This window comes from Henckelia pumila, chromosome 1 (genome assembly GCF_033568475.1).
Source record: "Henckelia pumila isolate YLH828 chromosome 1, ASM3356847v2, whole genome shotgun sequence".
Taxonomy (NCBI): Eukaryota; Viridiplantae; Streptophyta; class Magnoliopsida; order Lamiales; family Gesneriaceae; genus Henckelia; species Henckelia pumila.
Genome location: NC_133120.1, coordinates 53,279,800 through 53,303,345, shown reverse-complemented (window position 1 = coordinate 53,303,345; position 23,546 = coordinate 53,279,800). Strand labels below are relative to the sequence as shown.

Genomic DNA, 23,546 nt, shown 5'->3' with positions numbered 1-23,546 from the left:
TTTTCTCTGTGCTTAAGTTTTATTTGTTAAACTTGTTATTGCTATTTTGGCAACCGGGTGGTGGTTGCCTTTCCTATTCATACTTATGATTATCGCAGTAGTCATGATTACCGCATTTATTGCTTCTGGTTAAAATTTCTGTCTGTGACAGGGAGGTTTTATTTACTTACAAACTAGTCATGGCAAATGTTTTTTAAAATCCGCATTTTCTTTTATTATTTATTTAAGTTTAGAGGTTAGGGTCGTTTCAAAACTAGATCCACTCTAAATATTCACTAGAATATTTAGAGTATTTTTCATTGAGAATTTCTTTGTCTTTTCTCCAAAGATGAAAGACAAAAATTTGGAGAATAATGGGAGAGGTGTTCGGCCACTACACACAAAAATTGGAGAGGAATATTTCTTGTCTTTACGTGTCAAGCCTTACCTATCGATATTGAACCTTAATGGATGGTCACCATGAGTTTCCCCAATAATATGAGCCAAAATCATGGGAGTTCCACGTAGTTCACATCAACATGTCAATGGAAGTCACAGCTTTCCGGCGTCCAAGCCCCCCCAATAATATGAGCCAAGCATTGACCGCGGGTAGCGTTCATCATGCATCCATTGTCAATAGAAGACATGAAAATTATAAACAACTTTATAATTCCCATTTACGGGCTTGATATAAATTTTGAATCTAATTTGAATATGAGGGTTTTTAATTTTGAAATTGTGTCATCATTAATTTTAAAAGTTCTCCATGTTTGTTCGTATGTTTGTCGGATTCATGCAAATTTGTTATTATAAAATAATAATACACATACTCATTATTTATAATATATCATGCATATATTATAAATAGTAAATTAACAAGGATGATCAATCGGCCCAATACTATTTGGCGCGTGTGAGCCAAACACGGGCCTAGGTCCAATCTTAGGAAATGCACGGGATGCAAATGCAACAATTACATAAGCTTCCAATATTTACATGTCTTGGATCTTCATAATTCATCATGGCCCACCATCTTCCAATCTTGATCTACCACTATCAAATATTTACATTAAAATATCCATGGCAAATAGGGATACATCTCATGGGATGGGAACGGGCTATAAACCAAGCCCACTTTAAATTTAATGATTATTACAACTCATTCAACACAAAATATCCTAGCATACACCTAGAAAATTAGGCATGGGCTTTTGATCATCCTTCATGCATAATATCACATATCATACACCATCAATTAATTATCACAATAATAAATTTATCAAATATTATATATCTTGGTCCAATCACTAACCGCCATAATTATAAATTAAATTAACAAAAAAAACAAACACCTTTGTTTACTTTCAAATTAATTTATTTATAACCAAATTTCTTATAAATCACCATTTACTATATATAATTAAAGTCCCACTTTAATTATTTATTTCATGAGAAAATACATGCTTTATAAAATTTGATTTTTCACAAAAATCAACTATTATAATTTTAACAACTTAGGGCCCTTGACACTTGGATGTCCCAAAAAACTTTTGGAAACCTTAGTCGTCAAAGTCTTTGCCGGAGCTCCGTCGAGGGATTTCGGCCAACCAAATTTTTTTTTTAAAAATAAAACGGCAGCCCGTATACTGCCCTAACCGCCCGTGGGCTGCCCAAAATGACCCCCAAATTTTTTTCCAAAACAACCCCTAAGTTGATGGAAATGATTTTCTCATTCGGTTAGAAATTGACCTCAACATAATATTCAACAAATGCTACACAATAAAGAGCAACATATACATGATAAAAATCCTATTACTAAATACTTAAATACATTTCTTCAACAAATACATGCAACTTGAACATAAATAGGCAAATATAAAAATCCATGCATACTTTCAACCTCAAAATAATAAAACATGTGCGGAATATTTGTTTTACTCTCAAAACATCAATATCATAAATTGAGCTATGGTCATGGGTACTAGCTGCATGGATGCTCATACGTCATCGCTGCCAGTTGGGACCACATTTTATTCATTATGTAACTACATGAAACCACACACAAGCACACATCATATAAAATACGTGAATATACTTATACGTGCATGATCTTAAAAAATATGTGTATATAAACATGTATAAATTAATCATAAACATCATCATCATACTATATCATAAACATTATACGTAATATGTTTCATAAAATGGCATGTCTTAATTTCTTAGTTCTCAACATATCGTATCCATGTCGGTGGCCTCATACTTAACGATTGATCAATTATAAAAACCAACGTACGTGGCGGTAGGGTTTCCACCTCTGTGCTGCCACTTCACCAACACTCAATGCTGGATCCATAAGCTCATTATAACATAAACATTAACCGAAAGTTCACCGAGCCCAGGTATCCTGGCCTCCAACCACATCATTTTCCACCTTCACTTCAACTTTCATAAAAATATTATTTTTCTTAACATGCCTTCAAACTTAACATAAAAATTCTTACATGATGCATGAACTTAAAAATTCTTATCATTTCTTTATTTCATAAAAATTTGCCCGTAAATATATATTTAATTTATTTTCTTAAAAATCATGCATATATATCTAATAAAAATGCATGCATTAATTAAATATATATTTACGGACCTTTTATTTTTCGAAGGACTTGTTCGAGCTACTGACCACCTGACTTAAACCCAAAAATTCCTAGACTTGCCCAATAAGCATTAAGCCCAACATGACCTGGCTCATTAACGAACTAATGAGCTCACTTAAAACATTAATTAATCCCATTAAACTATTTAAATTAAAATTAATCTAATAAATTATTAACTAATCCATTAACTTAGGGATTAGACCGTTAAAATTACTAAACCCGATACAACTTGGCCCAATAGTTCTCATGGATCACGCGGCCCATGACAAATTAGTGGGCTCACTTCATTAATTATTTAAGCCCATTAAACTGGCCCAATTAATTTATTTAACCAAGCTCAATCTCATTAATTAACAACTTAAACTCTTAATTAATAATTAATAATTAATAAAAATAAAAATAACCAAGCCCAAATGATCTAACCCAAACCCGGACCAAAATAATTTGACCCATTATAATTTAGACCCGAACCGGACCCGAAAACCCGAGCCCGGCCCACTTAGAATGTAGTGACCCTTACCAAGATCACCTACTAAACAGAACTTAGGCATGCAATTAACTTAATTAAACAGTAATCAGAATTAAACTGCGGAAACCATAAACACTAATACAATCCCACGGAAAGGAATCTGCAAATACCCAAATAATTTATACAACCAAATCGAAAGTTGTATCAATCCAAATACAAAGAATAAAAACCTAGACGAAGCTCCAGCTGGCCAACCACTGCCTAGCCCCTCTTGGATCCACCCGCCTCGTCCAATCGCAAACCTGCCCAATGGAATAGGGTGTCCAGAAACACAGAGTACGAGACGTGAGCATAAAACGCTCAGCACGAGAGTATGAGTATACATGAATGCAAGTGAACCTCCTACTGACTAGAGGTCAAGAATCAGATACAGAGACAGACCGGGCCCTGATATGTAGCACGCTCTGCCGTCGCTTCAAGAAGTGGCTCACATACCGAAATACTAGTGGATACGCCGGACCCAAATCGATGGAAGTCCATCCACTAACAGGATAGGGTAGAACCCTTCTAATAGACATCTCAAAGGAGATAACTCAAGATGCAAATGTATGCAGCATAAAATCATGTCATATAAATCATGCAGTCACATAATGCATGCATACTCAGTCAGGATATCTCGTACAGTACTTTTGTACCTCAAATGCTAGGCGCGCTCTACCAGCTCTAGGTCTACGCCTATAATCTGCACTACAATATCAAATGATACTAATATCATTATAGTGCTCTAAAAGCCTTAACTAAGCTATTGCATACTCCTAAATATTTTTAGGAATCAAAAGCTATACATGCGTTCGTCGTCAGCCCTTTGCTGTCGTTTGCCTCGAAACTAGGCCACAGCTCTGCTACGACGCCTAGATCGCTATGTCACTTCCGGATTCCCAACGGAACGCCTAGAATGCCTTAGATCTAAGCTGAAAGACTAAGAAATCGAGAGAAGAGAGGTGAATGGTGCGACTGAAAATGAATCTCGGCCCTCCTATTTATAGACGGAGTTCGGACCGTCCGAACCACACTTCGGAGCGTCCGAACACGATCGGACCATCCGATCTTGACTTCGGGTCGTCCAAACTCGATAATGCATCATTTCTTACGTCAGCAAAATGACTTCATCCATGACGTCTGTCTGCAGAACGATCGGAGCGTCCGAACCCTCTTCGGGTCGTTCGAACTTCGACATCGGAGCCTCCGAACTCGACAACACTCTAACCATTATCGAACGTTCTGAATCCATTTCCAAACCTTGTTAACCCATCTGGAACTTCCTTAATCATGTTTGATTTAATCTAACATGATCGTTCTATTAATCATTTATTAATCATTAATTCTGGATACGGGTTACTACATTCTCCCCCACTTAAGATATTTCATCCCGGAATCAAATCTTAAGTACTGAAACAAAACAACAAGATGCAGAAACATTCTTTTATTCAAATGCAAAATTCAATGAGTTTAAAACTGAATAAAACTCGAAAAGGAAATCAGAACAACTCAGGATGTTCTGAACGCATCCTGCTTTCAAGCTCTCATGTGGCTTTTTCAGTGCCTTGACGCTGCCACTAAACCAAAACCAGAGGAATGACTTTATTCCGCAAGACCTTATCCTTATGATCCTGGATACGAATAGGTCTCTCTACATAAGTCAGATTTGTATCCACCTGAACTTCAGACGGTTGTAGAATGTGAGACTGATCCGCCACATACCGTCGCAACAGAGATAACTGGAACACGTCGTGAATGCTGTACGGATACGGTGGCAAGGCTAGACGATAAGCCAAATCGCCAATGCTCTCCAAGATCTCAAACGGACCGATAAACCTGGGAGACAACTTGTCCTTGAGGCCAAACCTGAGAATCCTGCGAAAAGGTGAAACTCTCAGAAACACTTTCTCCCCAACATCAAACTGCAAAGGTCTACGCTTAGTGTTAAGATAGCTGGCCTGACGATCCTGTGCAGTATTAATCCATTTATTGATCTGATCAACAACATCTGCTGTCTGCTGGACTAACTCTGGTCCCTCAGCCTGTCTCTCCCCCACTTCTTCCCAAAAGAGTGGAGTACAACATCGCCCGTACAACGCCTCAAAAGGTGTCATCCCAATGCTAGTATGATAGCTGTTGTTGTACGCGAACTCAATCAATGGCAAATGATCCTGCCAGGCTGAACCAAAGTCCATAGTTCATGCTCGAAGCATATCCTCCAAAGTACGGATAGTGCGCTCTGACTAACCAACTGTCTCCGGATGATAGGCAGTACTCAAACTGAGAGTAGAGCCCATCGCACGCTGAAGACTCCCCCAGAACCTAGAAGTAAACCTGGGGTCTCGATCGCTGACAATGTTCACAGGCACTCCATGAATTTGAACGATCTCCTGAATGTACAATCGTGCCATACGATCCACAGAGTACTCTTGGCTATAGGAAATGAAATGCGCTGACTTGGTGAGTCGGTCTACCACAACCCAGATAGCATCACAATTCCTCGAGGTTACCGGCAAATGGGTCACAAAATCCATCGTGATAAGCTCTCATTTCCACTCAAGAATAGGCAGACTGTGAAGCAAACCTCCAGGTCGTCGGTGCTCTGACTTGACCTGCTGACAGACCAAGCATCTCGAAACATACTGATACACGCTGCGTTTCATCCCTTTCCACCAAAACCGAGTACGTAGGTCCTTGTACATCTTGTTGCTCCCCGGATGAATACTCAACTTAGTGCGATGTGCCTGAGACAAAATCTCCTCTCGCAACTCCAGATCCTCCGGAACCACAAGCCTACCGACAAACTCAGAAATCCATCTGACTGATAATGGAATCCAGACGTACTACACTCGTTGGCTAGACGAGCCAAACGCTGGGTCTTCAAGTCAGACATCTGAGCCTCCCGAATCCGCGAATACAAAGCTGGCTCAGATAGTATCGCAAACATCTGGATACTCTTCATACCTTTCTTGTGTTTGAAGGTATACCCTAAAGAGCAACAATCCCTGATCGCACTATGTTGGAACACGCGTTCTCTGATCACACGGATGTGATACCCGGAGCAGCGGAAGTTTAAAAATTTTATTTTTTCGATATGGAACGATTCCATATCGTGGGTATCAAATCCTAACGATTAAAATCTTGCAAGTAAAAATATAAATACACAATTAAATATTTTTACCTATTCAAGAAAAGGCTTGATTATGGACTCCAACAGAATTTAATCTGCTCTTCTTGTAAATCCCGGGAACCGATGACTATCACGATCAACCTCCAGAATTAAGTCCACGAATAGAAAACTAAAACCCTCTGATTGATTGCACTAGAAATCAATCAGATGTTTATCGAAGAGAATAAACAGATTTGATCTGTCAATTCAGAATGTAATTTTTCACAAAAATTACAGACTGAATTATCTCAAAAGGGAGCAGAGAATTTTCAAAAATTCCTCTTGAAAATATATGTGTAATTCGAAAATTGCAAGACTTAAAACTTATGATTTTCGAACACTACACATTTATTTATAGATAATTTTTAGACTAGATTAAGTTATAATTGTATTAAGACTCTAACTCCTTAGGGCCCACAATCCATAACTTAAGCCCAACAAGCCAAGCCTGTTATTATAGAAATTAATATAAAATTCATCGTGACTCCGATTGATAAACTGATTTTATCAATGTGCACAGAAACCATTTTTGCATCTTTTAAAGTCAAGATAATTTTTCTGAATCCGAATTCACTGATTTTCAAAAATGCTCATCCCTATGTCATTTTAGGAAATTCCACTCCCTTTTAGTTAAGAAGTCCAACTTCTCTTTCATTAAATTTAACTCTTTAAATTTAACTATCTCAACGGGGTTTAGTAATCCATTACTTGTGTGACCCTCAATGGTTCAGGGATACAGCTAGCCGTGGGCTCACAACTCCTTGTGACTCGGAACAACAATTTCCGACTTGCCCAACGAATCATGGTAAGAGCGTCTAGCAACATCGCCCCATGATTCCCTAGGTATCATTGATAGCGCCTGCAAGAACCAGTAGATTTTGGTTAGCGTACAGTACGGTCCCTTCATCCATATATCTCGATCGAATCAACAACCATTGGTGCATCGAGAGTCGTTCGAGATTCGATAACTATGCATTACATCTTGGAGATCAAATAGTTACATCGCATGTGTTACTAGGAAAACCGAGTAACCTAAAACACATCATGTACTCTGGCCAGAGATTCGTCACACTAATATCTCCTCAGATCGCATAGGATATCCACACTCGCAAGTATGTGGTGAATCCTTGACAACAAAGCATCGACTCCTATATGTGTCGTAACTGTACCCAATCCCGACACCTGATGACCCCAATAGAGTCGGTAAACGAGTCAAAGTACAGTACTAGCATATAGAGTCTCAATGATGTTTCAAGTAGTAAGGACTAATGGTGTACAACCAAAACCGCGGACTTTATCCACTCGATAAGTGATAACCACTTGGAAAGTCCGAATAGGGTAGTTCGATCATTCATCATATGAATATCCATTTGCATGCTTTGAACATCTCCATGTCCATTACCAATGAAACGTGGTACTTGGCATCACAAATGCTAGTCTCAATCTCGAGAGATCCTTATCCTTATTAGCGGACGGCTCAATTGACTAGGAACTGTTTAGAATATACAGTGACTATAAGATGTGTTTCATAATAGTGATCTCTCTTTATTCACTATCTCATCTTACTTACACTATAGTATATTCAAGGTCTTTATCAAAACAACAATAGTATATCACAATATAACAATATGAAGAAAGACAAAGAAAATGCCATTAATGAATGTAAATTATATTAAACAAAGATTGTTTATACATAGAGTCATAAAAGCCCTTAGCCACAAGTTGGCTAACAGGGCACCCACTCTTTCACACTAGACATCGAACATGTCTAAAGTGCGGATAGTCGCACCTTGCGACTCAATGCATTAGCGGTGAGATTAGCAGCCCCCGGATGGTACTTAATCTCGCAATAATAGTCCTTAAGCAAGTCCATCCAACGTCTCTGTCTCATGTTCAACTCCGCCTGAGAGAACAAATACTTGAGACTTTTGTGGTCGGTGAAAATCTCAAATTTCTCGCCATACAGATAATGACGCCAGATCTTCAAAGCGAACACAATAGCTGCTAGCTCCAAATCATGAACTGGATAATTGTCTTCCTGCAACTTCAACTGTCTAGAAGCGTATGTGATCACATGCCCATTTTGAGTCATAACACAACCTAACCGCTGAAGAGAAGCATCTGTGTAAACCACATACCCTCCATATCCTGATGGTAATGCCAACACCGGCGTAGAAGTCAACCATCGTCGAATCTCACAAAAATTCTCCTCGCACTCGTAGGAGCACTCAAAATCAAGACCCTTATGGGTAAGCTGCGTAAAAGGTCGAGCTAGCTGTGAGAAGTTCAGAATGAAACGACGATAATATCCTGCTAGACCCAGAAAACTACGGATCTCAACAACTGTCGTCGGACGCGACCAATTAAGCACAGCCTCGATCTTGCTCGGATCAACATAAATCCCTTCCCTGGATATGATATGGCCAAGAAAGACCACTCGATCCATCCAGAACTCACACTTGCTCAGTTTGGCGTACAACTGCTCATCCCAAAGAGTCTGCAGTACCAACCGCAAGTGAGACACATGATCGTCCGCACGCGAATACACCAAAATGTCGTCAATGAAGACTACGACAAACTTGTCTAGATACTCCATGAAGAAACGGCTCATCAGATCCATAAATATAGCCGACGCATTAGTCAATCCAAATGGCATCACTAGAAACTCGTAATGCCCATAGCGAGTACAAAATGCAGTCTTGGGTAAGTCCTGGTCTCGGACTCTCATCTGATGATACCCAGATCTCAAGTCAATCTTGGAGTAAACTGAAGTAACCTGCACCTGATCGAACAAGTCATCAATACGAGACAAAGGATACTTGTTCTTCATAGTAACTCGGTTCAACTGCCGATAGTCAATGCACAACCGCATAGACACATCCTTCTTCTTCACAAAGAGAACAAGAGCTCCCCAAAAAGATACACTAGGACGAATGTACCCCTTGTCCAAAAGATCCTGCAGCTGATTCTTCAACTCTCGCATCTCTGACGGAGCCATACGATACGATGCTCGAGAAATCGGCGAAGTACCCGACATCAACTCTATGCCAAACTCGACTTCCCTACCAGGAGGAAAACCCGGAATCTCATCAGGAAATACATCTGGGAATTCATCCACAATCAGAATACTCTCTATCCCAACACTCTCAGTGGACAAGTCAACTGCATAGATGAGGTAACCTTCCCCGCCCGACTCTAGAGCTCGACAGGCTCTCAAAGCTGATACCAGTAGCATCGGGGGTCGCGCTCCCTCACCATAGAAAAACCAGCTATCACTCCCATTCGGATGAAAACGTACTTATTTCTGATAGCAGTCCACTGAATCTCGATAGATAGTCAACATGTCTATCCCCAGAATACAATCGAAGTCATCCATCGCAAGAACCATGAGATTCGCTATCAGAATGTTCCCTTCGAACTCTAAAGGGCAAACCATCACTAGACGCTTAGCCAAAGCAGATTGACCTGTCGGTGTAGAAACAGAAACTACTACGTCTAGTGCAATGTATGGTAACTTATGCCTCTTAACAAAACGTGCAAAAATGAAGGAATGAAGTGCACCAGTGTCAATAAGTACAAGAGAAGGTAAACCATATAACAGAAATGTACCTGCGATGACCTTTTCATTCTCCTCCACTGCCTGGTCGTGCCTTAAAGCAAACACCTGGCCAAAAGCCCGCGGCCTCAAATGAGAACTCCCAGCAGACTGTCCCTGCGACCTCTGCTGAACAGTAGCCTAAGAACCAGTTCCTGAACCACAGCCAAAACCGCCTCCCCCAGATAGTGGACAATCCCTTCGGAGATGACCCACCTCTCCACAACGAAAACAGGCTCCAAAAGCTCTACGGCACTTGTCTGACGGATGGTTCTTCCCGCAATGGTCGCACTTGTCCTTCTTTCCAAAACGAACAACACCAGCGGAACTAGAGGAAGAAGAAGTAGATCCAGACTTCTTGAAAGACTGAGCACGGGGACCCAAAGAACTCGCAGGCCTAGACTGAGAAAAAGACCTGTTCCGCCGGATGTTATCCTCCGCCTGGTGGCAACGGCTCACCAAACCCTCGTAGGTCATGTCATCACCAACCGCCACACGGTCATAGATTGTACTTCATCTCAGAACTATCAGCGATCTCGGGGCAATAGGACAACAGATGAAAGAACTTCTGCTGATACTCCTCAATAGACATGGCACCCTGACGCAGACTCAATAACTCACCTGCCTTCGTCTGACGGAGTGCAGGAGGAAAATACAGCTTCTGGAAAGCTGTGCGGAACTCGGCCCAGGTGGCCACTCCTCTCGCCGCAACAAAGGGTGTAGAAGTAAACCTCCACCACCTACGGGCTCGCTCATCCAGAAGTTAACCAAGTGTCTCCATCTTCTGCTCCTCAATACAGTGGAATGTCCGAAAAGTAGTCTCCATGCGGTCTAACCAGTTCTTCGCATCCTCCGGAGACTCGCCTCCAACCAAGGGCTTAGGAACCATAGAGAAGAATCGCGCACACTGAAACGCTGATCATCATGGCGATGATGATGGCGTTCCCAACGACGCTCCCGGTCCGCATCGCCCCAACGTCCACCTATACTGCCATGGCTGCTCTGATCATCGCGGTCTGCCATCTACAAAATTACCTCGCGGTTATCTTATGCAGAATCTAAATCCCAAGAATACTATGCATGCTCTGATATCATAAATGTAGTGACCCTTACCAATATCACCTACTAAATAGAACTTAGGCATGCAATTAAATTCATTAAACAATAATCAAAATTAAACTGCGGAAACCATAAACACTAATACAATCCCACGGAAAGGAATCTGCAAATACCCAAATAATTTATACAACCAAATCGAGAGCTGTATCAATCCAAATACAACAGAATAAAAACCTAGACGAAGCTCCGGCTGGCCAACCACTGCCTAGCCCCTCTTGGATCCACCCGCCTTGTCCAATCGCAAACCTTCCCCATGGAATAGGGTGTCCAGAAACACAGAGTACGAGATGTGAGCATAAAACGCTCAACACGAGAGTATGAGTATACATGAATGCAAGTGAACCGCCTACTGACTAGATGTCAAGAATCAGATACAGAGACAGACCGGGCCCTGTTATGTAGCACGTTGTGCCGTCGCTTCAGGAGGTGGCTCACATACCGAAATACTAGTGGATACGCCGGACCCAAATCGATGGAAGTCCATCCACTAACAGGATAGGGTAGAACCCTACTAACAGACATCTCAAAGGTGATAACTCAAGATGCAAATGTATGCAGCATAAAATCATGTCATATAAATCATGCAGTCACATAATACATGTATACTCAGTCAGGATATCTCGAACAGTACTTTCGTACCTCAAATGCTAGGCGAGCTCTACCAGCTCTAGGTCTACGCCTATAATCCGCACTACAATTCCAAATGATACTAATATCATTATAGTGCTCTAAAAGCCTTAACTAAACTATTGCATACTCCTAAATATTTTTAGGAAGCAAAAGCTATACCTGCGTCCGTCGTCAGCCCTTTGCTGTCACTTGCCTCGAAACTAGGCCACAGCTCCTCTACGACGCCTGGATCGCTATGTCACTTCCTGATTCCGAACGGGACGCCTAGAATGCCCTAGATCTAAGCTGGAAGACTAAGAAATCGAGAGAAGAGAGGTGAATGGTGCGACTGAAAATGAATCTCGGCCCTCCTATTTATAGACGGAGTTCGGGCCGTCCAAACCACGCTTCGGAGCGTCCGAACGCGATCGGACCGTTTGATCTTGACTTTGGGTCGTCCAAACTCGATAATGCGTCATTGCTTATGTCAGCAAAATGAGGTCATCCATGACGTCTGTCGGCAGAATGATCGGAGCGTCCGAACCCTCTTCGGGCCGTCCGAACTTCGACATCGGAGCCTCCGAACTCGACAACCCTCTAACCATTATCAAACGTTCTGAATCCATTTCCGAACCTTGTTAACCCATCTGGAACTTCCTTAATCATGTTTCATTTAATCTAACATGATCGTTCTATTAATCATTCATTAATCGTTAATTCTGGATACGGGTTACTACATAAAACCTAAAGATAAAAAATAGTACCTAGCCCATTAATCTCTTCTCACGTGAGCATCCCCCACCTTCAGCCTTCTACCACCCAGCTTCGGCCACCTCTGGCCTAGATGCTGTCATAGGCAATTCTTGTATGGTTCCAGCCATTTCCAGCCCTGAACCACCCAACCAAAACCGACCCTAAGGTCCCTAGATCAGACCCCTAACAAAGGTGCAGCAGTCCCGATTAAGCCGTGGTCAGAAAACTCGTCAACATGAGCCTTATGCATAAAAAACATGGTTATATGCATGAATCATGAATAATATCCTTAAATTCTGAAAACACATGCATTAACAAATCATTCATAGTAAAAATCAGTGTATATGATTTAAATGGTGGCCAAGAATGGATTCGAGACGTGTCTTTGCGTTATTTACACTCGAACTTCTATATTGTAGCGTAGAACGTTATCCGGGACGAGCGGGTCTTCAAATCCTTTGTTTTTCTTCAAAGTGATCTTGAAGTCTGTGTACAGTGAAGGGAGAAGGCTGCTGAATCTGGTGGTTGGCGGCTAAGAGATGAAACGTGAGAATGGAGGTTGATATGGGCTCAAAACCTTGGTATAAGTTTGTATGAAAGTTGGGCTGGGCTTACTATCTAATTGAAACAATTTAGACTCATCTAAACCCACAAAATAATCTGATATAAACATGTAATTTTCGTAAAAAATATGACCCTAAATTTAAAAGTGGGATAAAGGCCCTTAAAATGGCTTACTTTGATGAAAATCGTGCTTATATATATACATATATGTGAAACTCTTATTTTTTGCAAATAAAATCTCAAAATAAATAATTTCTGACCTTTAAAAATCTCTCGTAAAAATTTTGGATAAAAAAGTTTCTAGCTTGTTCGTCCACGATCCCGTCTACGTGATCGCAAAATAACTTTATTAAATAAATTCATAAATTACATAATAGCGGGTTAAATATCGTAATAACATTAAAAACATGCAAATAAATCACTTACTTCGCATAATAGCACCTCAAAATCATTTAACCCCTTATTCTAAAATTTTAAAATCATTAAATCCCCTAGTTATGCATGCGGGTTTACATAGAGAATTTTTCGGGCGTTACACCAACGTTTACCCCTGTCACCTGATCCGATACATTTATCATATCTGTGTGAGATGTTTTATTGGTATCAGCCAGAGGAGGCGAAGAAGTTTGATGACTTGATCAACACCGACTCCCAACAACATGGTACTTATATTGGTCGAAATTTCCGTTTCTCCTCTCAACCAAGGTCCATAAGGGTACGCCATATAATCAGTGCCCAATAGACAAGATTTATGAAGACACTCAGTGGCTATATGACCAAGGATACCACAATAATAGCAGTAATCGGAGAGCCGTTCGTATCATAGATACACCACCACCGGGTTAGAAACAGAGCCCAGAGCAACTCGTGCCACCCTTCTGAGAGGTTAGGAAATATCTATGATCACCCTTAAACGCATGTATGGGCCCAAAACCCTGCTCATCAGCTTCAACGTTGACAACCAGCCAACATATCTCCCAACATCATGCCAACATCAGATGTCATACCTGCTAGGGGCCTATTAAATACCCTGATCCAAACCTGTATAGAATGGAAAGTACCAGCATCTCCCATACTAAATCCCAAACTTCTTTAGCAATAGAAGAGATCTGTTATAAGACCAAGGTTCCATATCCAGAATTCTATCCACATCCTCAACATTAGTGAATCAGAAAAAAGAAGGTATTTGCCGCTATTATCCGAAAATCCAGATCCTGATCAAGCCGCCACATTCGTTTGAGAGCTTCACTAAAGGTTTTTCTGTTTATCAGTTTATTTGTCAATCAACAAGACCCAAAGGATTAGTTTATTTGTCAATCAACAAGACGCAAAGGGACAAGTTGCCACATTCATTTGAGAGCTTCACTAAAAGTTTTTCTGTTTATCAGTTTATTTGTCAATCAACAAGACCCAAAGGGACAAGTTGTCTTCCTTTCTCCACCAAATCATTTAGAAAGAACCTCTCCTTCATCAACCGTGATAGATAAAGATTTCCATTGCCCCAGTAGAGAATTCATGGCCAAAGCCACCGTGTCGGAGAAAACCTCCGATGAGAAAACCAAATATTGAGAAGATAAAAAGTAAAGATTGTAAGATACGCAATTGCCAGAAAAGGAAATTTGCACACGAAAGGGGAAGTGGAAAAAGGACACGAAAGGGGAAAGTGGAAAAAGGAAGGTGATCTCAGTGAGAGCATTTACCACGAAGGCGGAAGGGCCAATATAACCAAAATTTAGAAAAATACAAATTGATCATAATATTATGCTAACATTAAAAACCAACCAAACAAAAAATCATTTAATCTCAACTAATAAATATCCTTGCATAAAAATTACTTATGCCTCGGATTTTTTTTCCGTATATTATCCCATCACACGTACTAAACACAGCCTAAGAGAAAAAACAATCCTAAGAACATGAAATCCAGGACTTAGAACTGAAGCCCATAATACAGTAACATATTTTCTTCAACGATGAGATCTAGGTTCCTCCTCATCCCTCCTATGACGATGGCGATTTACATCTCTATCACGAACCGACCTTTTGTCCCCTTCCATGCCATTGCGCTCTTCTCTGCAATAGGATTCAGACTCGTATTTCTTGGATCTCTCATCATTTCTATCGTTGTGTTCTTCCCTGGACATATGCTTTTTATGGCTAATTAGGTCGTGGCGTTCATTATTGTGTCTTGTTTCATTCTCTCTCCGTTCATCAGCGGATCTTCTTTCAACATCTTTTGCATTTGTTCCAGTGCCTTTGTAAGACCTTTCTCGGTCTGTATCATGGCTCTTTGGTCGAGATTTGAGCAAATCTTTGTTATTTATGTGCCCTTCTCCCCAAGGGGCGGATCTGCCACCCTTTCTGGAACCCTCAAACTTGTCGTGACCCCACTTTGAAGGTCTATCCTCCTCAGCACCCCAGCCGGTATTTGCAGCTCGCTGAATTATTTAAATGAAAAAGAAGTTATTAAAACATAATAAGACTCTGAACCCAGCACAACTTTAAATGCATAAGATATCACGGGAGACCATACTGCTAAAACATACATCTACTGAAAAAAAAAAACAAAGAAAATATCCATCCCCATCATAAGATAAGGAACTTCTAAATTTCGCAACACGACACTTTTCACGCAGAGGTCAACCAGAATTTACTCGAGGACAACCTGATATATTGGAGAAACAGGGAGACTGTTGGGATCTGCCTTGGCTTCAGGCAAGCAAACAATGCAATACAATACAAAACAAAATAACCAATCAAACAGCAGGAGGTGTGCATCAACTCAAGGATGCGAAGAAAAAATACAAAACTATTTTCATCATAGAGGCAGAGAATAGAGTAAGCACCCAAATTTGAATATGCAACAGATGCACAGTGACGAACATTTGGAACTCTCGAGTACCTTCAACGAGCTTTCTAGCAATATCATTCAATCCAGCTTGTTTATTCACGTGTTAACTCATTAAAATCCAACCTATGTCCCCTCAGTTATCTATGCTATTGGACGTAGTAGGAAATGCAAGTTTAGTAACTTTCTAGAAATATAACAGCAACCATGTCACTACTCACCAAGTAAATAGATTAAATTACAGCCAGTTGGTGTATTTAAACAGTGGACATTTCCAGTCATGACTCGAGAGAATAAAAAAAATGCCATAAATAAGTGGAGGATAAACTTAAGAAAATGCGTTTATATAAAAAGAAGGCATTGAAAACATAAAAGATAAACTGAAGCAACTATTTTTTTTTCGCCGTGAACTCCAGTGCATGTAATACATGGAGAGGAAATCAAATATTCCAGAAATTCTTCAAACTCACTTGCTCATCATGAGAGAATTTACAGCTATCTCCATAATTGCATTCTCCTTTCTGAAAAGCACGGCACACACCTCGTTCATTCCGCTTCTGCTGCCTGGTTTCCTCATCCTCTTCCTCAAGTTTTTTGTATTTAGTCACATGATCAACTCTCACTGTTCGACCCAAAATTTGAGCTCCATTTAGATTATCTATAAATGACCAAAAATATCAACAAGAGGGTGATAAAAGATGTTATTCCTAATATTAAAACAGATTCACTCCGCAAAGAAACAGACCTACAGCAAGAGTTGTACTTCTTTGATCCTCATACGCAAGAAAAGCAAACCCTTTGGATTTTCCAGTGCCTTTGTCTCTGACTAAGTTAACATCGACAATCTCCCCATACCTACATTATAAAAATAACAATGTAAACCGTTTCTTGGCAGCAATCATGTAGAAATACTTTAAAGATAGAAAGCAAAGAAGTAAAACACACTGTGCAAAGACGGCAAGGAGATCCCCTTCAGTTAGATCAAATGGGAGGCCACCAGCATAAACATAAGCAGAGTCTTTATATTTAGCATGCCAAGATGCCTCTTCAGAGATGCCAAGAGTTGCTTCTTTCTGGTTGATGTTCTGAATTCGTTTCACCAAAGTCAAAGGGTTCATTGATGATATTTTTCTAACAAAAAGATATATAATCAGTATCTGTCATCTTTTAAATAAATTTCAGACAACCAATCCAAGGCAGAAACTAAAAAATTTCATTCACAACTACAGAAGCTCGTATATGTATGTCCCATCTCAATTAAACACTTCACTGAAAATGTTATTAGCCGTGCAAAGAAATAATTTTCTTTAATTTATTTTCCTGTAAAATTCTCTATCAAAGATTGCTAGAAATAAAGGTAAATCCAGAAAATGTTAGATCAACTAAACCTAAGGAGAGCTTTATATGGTTTCCACTGTTCAACCAAATAACAACACTAAAATCTTCACTAGACAAATGCCTCACCACGTGCTCAGCATGAGTCAAACACAAACATAATATACATATTTTAACATGACGCTCCTTAATTGCACGCAAACACATATGGGTGGTGCACATCGGTTTGACATGAAGAGCGATACATAAGCTCAGGGCTGAAATATATTTTCAAAAATACCAAAATTTAGCAATTTTGGATGATAATTGGATGAATCCGTAGCTCGATTTACACCAATTCGAAAGCTTAACAAACCAGTACGCAGATCTTGTACTTGACGGGAAGAGAACAGGTTCATCGTAGAAATCGTGGATTGAAATAATAAGGGGAAAAGGTGTCATACCTTCGCCAAGAACGTAGCTGGAGTGCACGAGGGAGAAATGATCGTGGGGTGAGCGAGCAGTGGGATTTTGTTTAGGGCAACGGGTAGGCTTGCTGATACTTGGTTGGGCCAGTGTCTATATTATAACCTGAGCGTCAAAATGGGCTAACGGAACCGGCTGAGCCACGACTCGGCACAACCCACCGTTAGATGGAGCAGGCCGATTGGTTCTCCTTTTAGACGGATTGAAAAAAGAGCAATCCAATCCACATATTTTAGGTAGCGAGGCGGGTCAATCTAGCGGGCCTACATATAATTTTGTGGGTTTTGACAAGTCAACCCGCAACCCACCCCAACCCACCATTAGGCGGGGCGGGTCGGTCACCTTTTAGGCGAGGCGGGACGGATCACCTTTTAGGCGAATTGAAAAAATGTCCACTCAACCCACTTATTTTATATGGCGGAACGGTCAATCAGACAAACTTAACCCATTTTAATACATCTAATTATAATACACTCTTTTAAGTCAGATGGATAAAGTGCAATAGTCACGGGCTTAGAGTGTTCTCAATTCACATAAAAATACCCAAATTTAGCAATTTTGAATGATAATTGGATATATATATACCAAGAAGACACAACAGGATACTAAGGGGATAAGGAACATAAAGAAATAATTATAAAGAACTTTAAAAAGTAAACAAATAATGGAAAATACAAAGAAATAACAAATAATATGATGGTTCCTTTGAAAGGACACCACAAACTTAGAAATATATATTAAAACTTAAAATGGTTCCTAATGAAAGGAATCCAAGCATAATATATATATATCATAAAATAATATAATGGTTCCTTTGAAAGGACACCACAAAGCTAGAAATATATATATTAAAGCTTAAAATGGTTCCTAATGAAAGGAATCCAATGATTATATATATATATATATAGTGCGGAATTTAAATGCTGGAATTTAAATATAGTGGGTTTTATAACACCACTGATATATACATATATGTATATATTGCTGGAATTTAAATTGCAGAAATTAAAAGCTGGAATTTAAACGTCTCAGATAATATTATGGTTCCTCCAGTTTCTGATACATATAATCAAAGATTATATGCAGAGCATACTTTTGCAAAGAACACCACGAATATTAACGGACTCGTTAGGCGGTAGAACCGACCATATAATATTTATAGATATAAGTATACATAAATATATATATATAGATATATAATATATTTATATAGTGCTTAGGCGGTAGAACCGTCCATGTAATATATTTATATAGGTATTTAAATAAATAATATAAATAACACAAGAATAATAATAATTAAAACTTCATTACAAACCTTGGAATTTGTACAACACTTGGAATCTTCAAATATTTACAACTTTCTTCAAGATTCTTGAAGAACTTGATGCATAATATAAACAAGTTTTTAAAGCTATTTAGAAGGTTGAAGGGATCAAAAAGGTTTTATGAAGAACAAGGATGAAGAAAGAAAGAGAAGAAAGGAAAAGGTTTTGAAGAAAGGTTGAGGGAATTTGGAAGAGAGGTTTGAGAGGAATTTAGAAGTGTTGGAGTGTTTTTAAGTATCTCCAATTTTTTCAAGTGATTTAGAATGGGGTGATGAGTGGTTATTTATAGGCAAAGTAAAGAGGTGGAATAATATATTATATTATATTATTTTATATTATTTTCGTTTTTTTTTTTTTTTTTTTTTTTTTAATAATTACATACAATTACAGGAAATTAAAAATACATAATATACAAATTTTTATACTCCACTATTTCCAAAGATCTTTTCATCTTCAAGATCGTCTTCATCGTCCAGATTGATTGAATGTTCTGGAGATTGTGGTTCTTTGGATGTTCCTGCTGAAAATTTTTCCATTACTGCTAAAACTTCTTCACGAGTATTTGCTGATGCAAGTAGTGCTGCCATCTGAGATTTTTGTGAGAAGAAAGATGTTTTTTGTAATGGCTGTAGTAATGGTTTTTTATAGATGTTTTGGATAGGAATTCTCATTTTCTTGTTATTTTGAATCCAAATTTGTATGTTAGGTGTTGAAAGGCTTTGAGGAATTTTGAACTTGTCCCACCATTTGATTCTGAACCTTCTTCTGATTTGAGAAGCATTATCATCTGAGTATTCCACTGTCCAAGAAAGTACCCATGGAAGGTAGAATTTTGTACAAAATAAAGCTAGAGGTTGGAAACGTTTTTCTTCTTCTGAGGGTTTATACTGGGATTTAAAAACCTTGAAAGAATGCTGGACTGAGTGTTGGAGAATCTCATAAGCTGAACCGAAAAATTCCCACCAAAGGTTCCACCAATTTGGGAATTGTCTAAGATCACAGGTTTTGTTATCAAAATAGAATAACCATGTGTGCTTATGCTTTTGGTTTTGTATCAAAAAGGCATTGTACCAGGCTTGTTGGTAGTCCCAATAATTAAAAGGAATATCAAAGAACGAGGCTTCTTTATATTTTTCAGTGAAAAGAATGGCTTCTGATAGATGGTGACCCCAATCAATGGGTGCTATAACTTTTAAAATTTTGCATGTAGAGTAAGCTGGATCTTCATGCTTTGCATCAATGAAGAAATGTTTGAATATTGCTGAATCCGTGGATTCTAATATTGCTTGGTAATAGACAGGATTTTTCATTTCATCCCAAGGTTTATAATATCTTCCTTTTCCAAAATAATTTTGAAGAGTATGAAAAGGATCTTGCTCAAGAAATCCTTTTTCAGTTTGTATAATTGTTTGACACATTTGTTTTTCAAAAAATTCGGAAGGGGATTTCAAAGACCTTTGGGTAAGGGCAAGCTGGGAATTTGTAGTATTTTCGGTATTTGAAATAAAGGAATCTTTGATAGAAACCTCGGTTTTGCTAGAAGTTTCTTTTTTATGAGCTTGATCTATAGCAGTTTTTACTTCCGAATTTTCCAGAAGGCTTTCCAGGAATTTAAGTCTGTTTTCGATATCACTGTTTACCTGTGGTCTTGATTGAGCAGTGTCCTTTAGTTCTTCTTCTTCTTCCTGTTTAACAATTTCATACCAAGTCTTTTTCTTGACTTGATCTGTAGAGGATTGGACAGGCTTTTTATCTTTTTTGGATGTCATTGCTGTTTTGCAAAAATTCTCGAGTAAGAAAATCAGGTAAAGAATTTGTATCTCCTTTAATAAATTCAATATTAAAATCAAATATGCTTAATATTGCTTGCCATCTTGCAAAAATTTGTTTTGAAGCTAGATTTTGAACGTCCTTTTGTAAAACTTCTTTTGCACTTTTACAATCTATTCTTAATAAAAATTTTTGATTTAAAAGATCGCTCTGAAATTTTTGTATACATAAAACAATGCTTAGAATTTCCTTTTTTATAGTAGAATAATTTTTCTGAGTATTATTCCAATGAGCTGATGTATATTGAACTATTCTTTCTTTATTATTTTGTTTTTGTTTTAAAATTCCTCCGTATCCTAGATCTGAGGCATCAGTTTCAACTATCTTTGGTAAATTTGGATCAGCAATGTTTAAACAAGGAATTTCTAACACTTGTTTTTTAATGATTTTTACAATCTCGGTATGTTCTTCAGTCCATGGTACTGGGTTTTTCTTTAACCTATCATGTAAAGGTTTTGCTATTTTATTAATATTTGGGCAAAAGTCTAGAACATAATTCAAACTTCCTAAGAATCTTTGTAATTGAGTTTTATCTAATATTTTATCAGGAAATTTGTTTGCAAAAATTAAAGATCTTTCAATAGGAGTTATAGTTCCTTGAGATATATAATGTCCTAAAAATCTTATTTTTGTTTGAAAAAGACTTATTTTTGTTTTTGATAAAACCAAACCATTTTTCTTGGAAACAAAAAAAAATGTTTTTAGATGTTTAAAATGTTCATCTAGGTTATTAGAGAATATTAAGACATCATCTATGTAAACTATACAGAATTTTGAATAATTATTAAAAATATCATTCATGATTCTTTGGAATTCAGAAGGAGCATTTTTTAATCCAAAGGGCATTACATTCCATTCGTATTGGCCGAAAGGAACTGTGAAAGCAGTTTTATATCTATCTTTTTGAGAGATTTGAATTTGCCAAAATCCAGATTTCATATCAAATTTAGAAAATATATTTGCTTTATATAGTTTTTGTAATAAATCTTTTTTGTTTGGGATGGGATATCTAATCCATTTTAATGCTTTATTTAAAGGTTTATAATTTATTACTAATCTTGGAGTTCCTCTTTCTATTTCAGAATTTTTATTGACATAAAAAGCAGCACAACTCCACGGAGATCTAGATTTGGAAATCAATCCTTTATTTTCTAAATCTTGTATTTCTTTTTTGCAATGTTCTTCTAATTCAAAATTCATTTGTATCGGTCTGGCTTTTGTGGGTATTTGTTTATCATCAAAACCTATTTCATAGGGAAGATCTACGATATGTTGCTTTCTATTCCAGAAAGCATTAGGAATATCAGAACAAATTTCTGATTCTATTAGATTTTGAAATTTTGAAATTTTATTTTGAAATTCATGATTTTTTAATTGTTCTTGAATTCTTTTTAAAGAAATGTCTTTTTTAATATTGTCTAATTGAAAATTATTCTTTTGTATTTCAATATTAATATTATTTTCATATATTGAACAAGCTTGAATTAAATTAAGATTTCTAGTTTTAGGTTGTTCTAGAAACTTAAATTCTAATTTTTTATTATTAAGTTTAAAATGTATAGAATCATTTTTTACTTTATAAGGTGTAATGAGGGTAATAAAAGGTGTTCCTAAAATTATAGCATGATGAATGTTATTAATAAGAATAAAAGTAGTTTTAAGAGTAACACCATTATTTTCAATTAACGCTTCTGTTTTAGAATTAACGTTTAGTTCAGAGTTGTTAGCAGCAAATAATTTTTCTTTAGTATCTTGTTGAAATTTAGTAGGTACAATGTTGGATTTTATACAATTTAAATCTGCGCCCGTATCAAAAAGTGCAACGGTGTCAATTTTATAGTCTTCTGAAAATATAATTCTTATTTTAAAAAGGTATTTTCTAGAGGTTATTTCTTTTAAAACAAAAAGAAAATCTTTTGGAATATTTTCAATATTTTGAATATTTTGTTTTTCTTCTTTACTAATATTTTTAAAGATTAATTTTATTGTTTTAGTATTTTGAATTTGATTTTCTTTTAAACCTTTTATTTCTAATTTTATTTGTTTTATATTCTTTTGTAAGTCTTGAATGGTTATATTTTTATTTTTTATTTTCTTATCTATTATATCAAAAGTATTATTAGATGTGTTTGGTAAAATTTTATTTTCTTCTTTTAAAGAGTTTAAGATTTTCTCTAAATAGTCTTTTTGTATATTAGCATCATTTATATTTTTTATTTCATTTAAGAGAAGTAATTGATCTTTTGAAAGCATATTGATTAGTTTTTTCGATTCTTCATTGTTTGAGATTAGAGATTTATGAGGATTTTTAAAATCTGTTTTTTCATAAAAATTAGAAGAATCTATTAAAGGATTAGAATTTTTGTTTAAAAAATTTTTATTTAATTTTAAAACATTTAGTTTACAATTATTTGTAGTATGACTCGTTTTATGGTATTTAAAACATTTAATATTTTTAAAGTAATTTTTAAGACTTTGTTTGGAATTTTTGGGTTTTTTGAAAAGTTTTTTGTGACTTATTTCATAAGACTTTTCATAATAATCTTCTTTTGGTTTATTAAAACTCCTTAGATTTTTCTCAAAATTTTTTCTTTTTGAAAAATTATAGGTTTCTAGGCAATTTTCTAGGTATTTTGAGGAAGGAGATTTATTAGTTTTTATCTCAAATTGTTTACGAAAATTTCTTAATTTTTGTTTTGTTCTTTTTATTTCTATTTTTAAGTGATTTTGTAATTTTAATTCTTGGCAGAATTTTATACCTCCTAATTGAATTAGATTTATTAATTGACC

General features: G+C 37.2%; 1 protein-coding gene across 1 annotated transcript; it reads right to left on the bottom strand.

Moving 5' to 3' along the window:
• Positions 1 to 14,700: 14,700 nt before the first annotated feature.
• On the bottom strand, positions 14,701 to 17,734 carry LOC140874963 (zinc finger CCCH domain-containing protein 25). Its single transcript, XM_073278468.1, has 5 exons — positions 17,580 to 17,734; positions 16,747 to 16,932; positions 16,547 to 16,656; positions 16,272 to 16,459; positions 14,701 to 15,391 (listed from the first exon to the last, which is right to left on the bottom strand). Exons 2-5 carry the CDS (start codon positions 16,917 to 16,919, stop codon positions 14,921 to 14,923), a joined length of 942 nt encoding a protein of 313 aa, XP_073134569.1. The 5' UTR covers positions 16,920 to 16,932; positions 17,580 to 17,734; the 3' UTR covers positions 14,701 to 14,920.
• Positions 17,735 to 23,546: the final 5,812 nt, after the last annotated feature.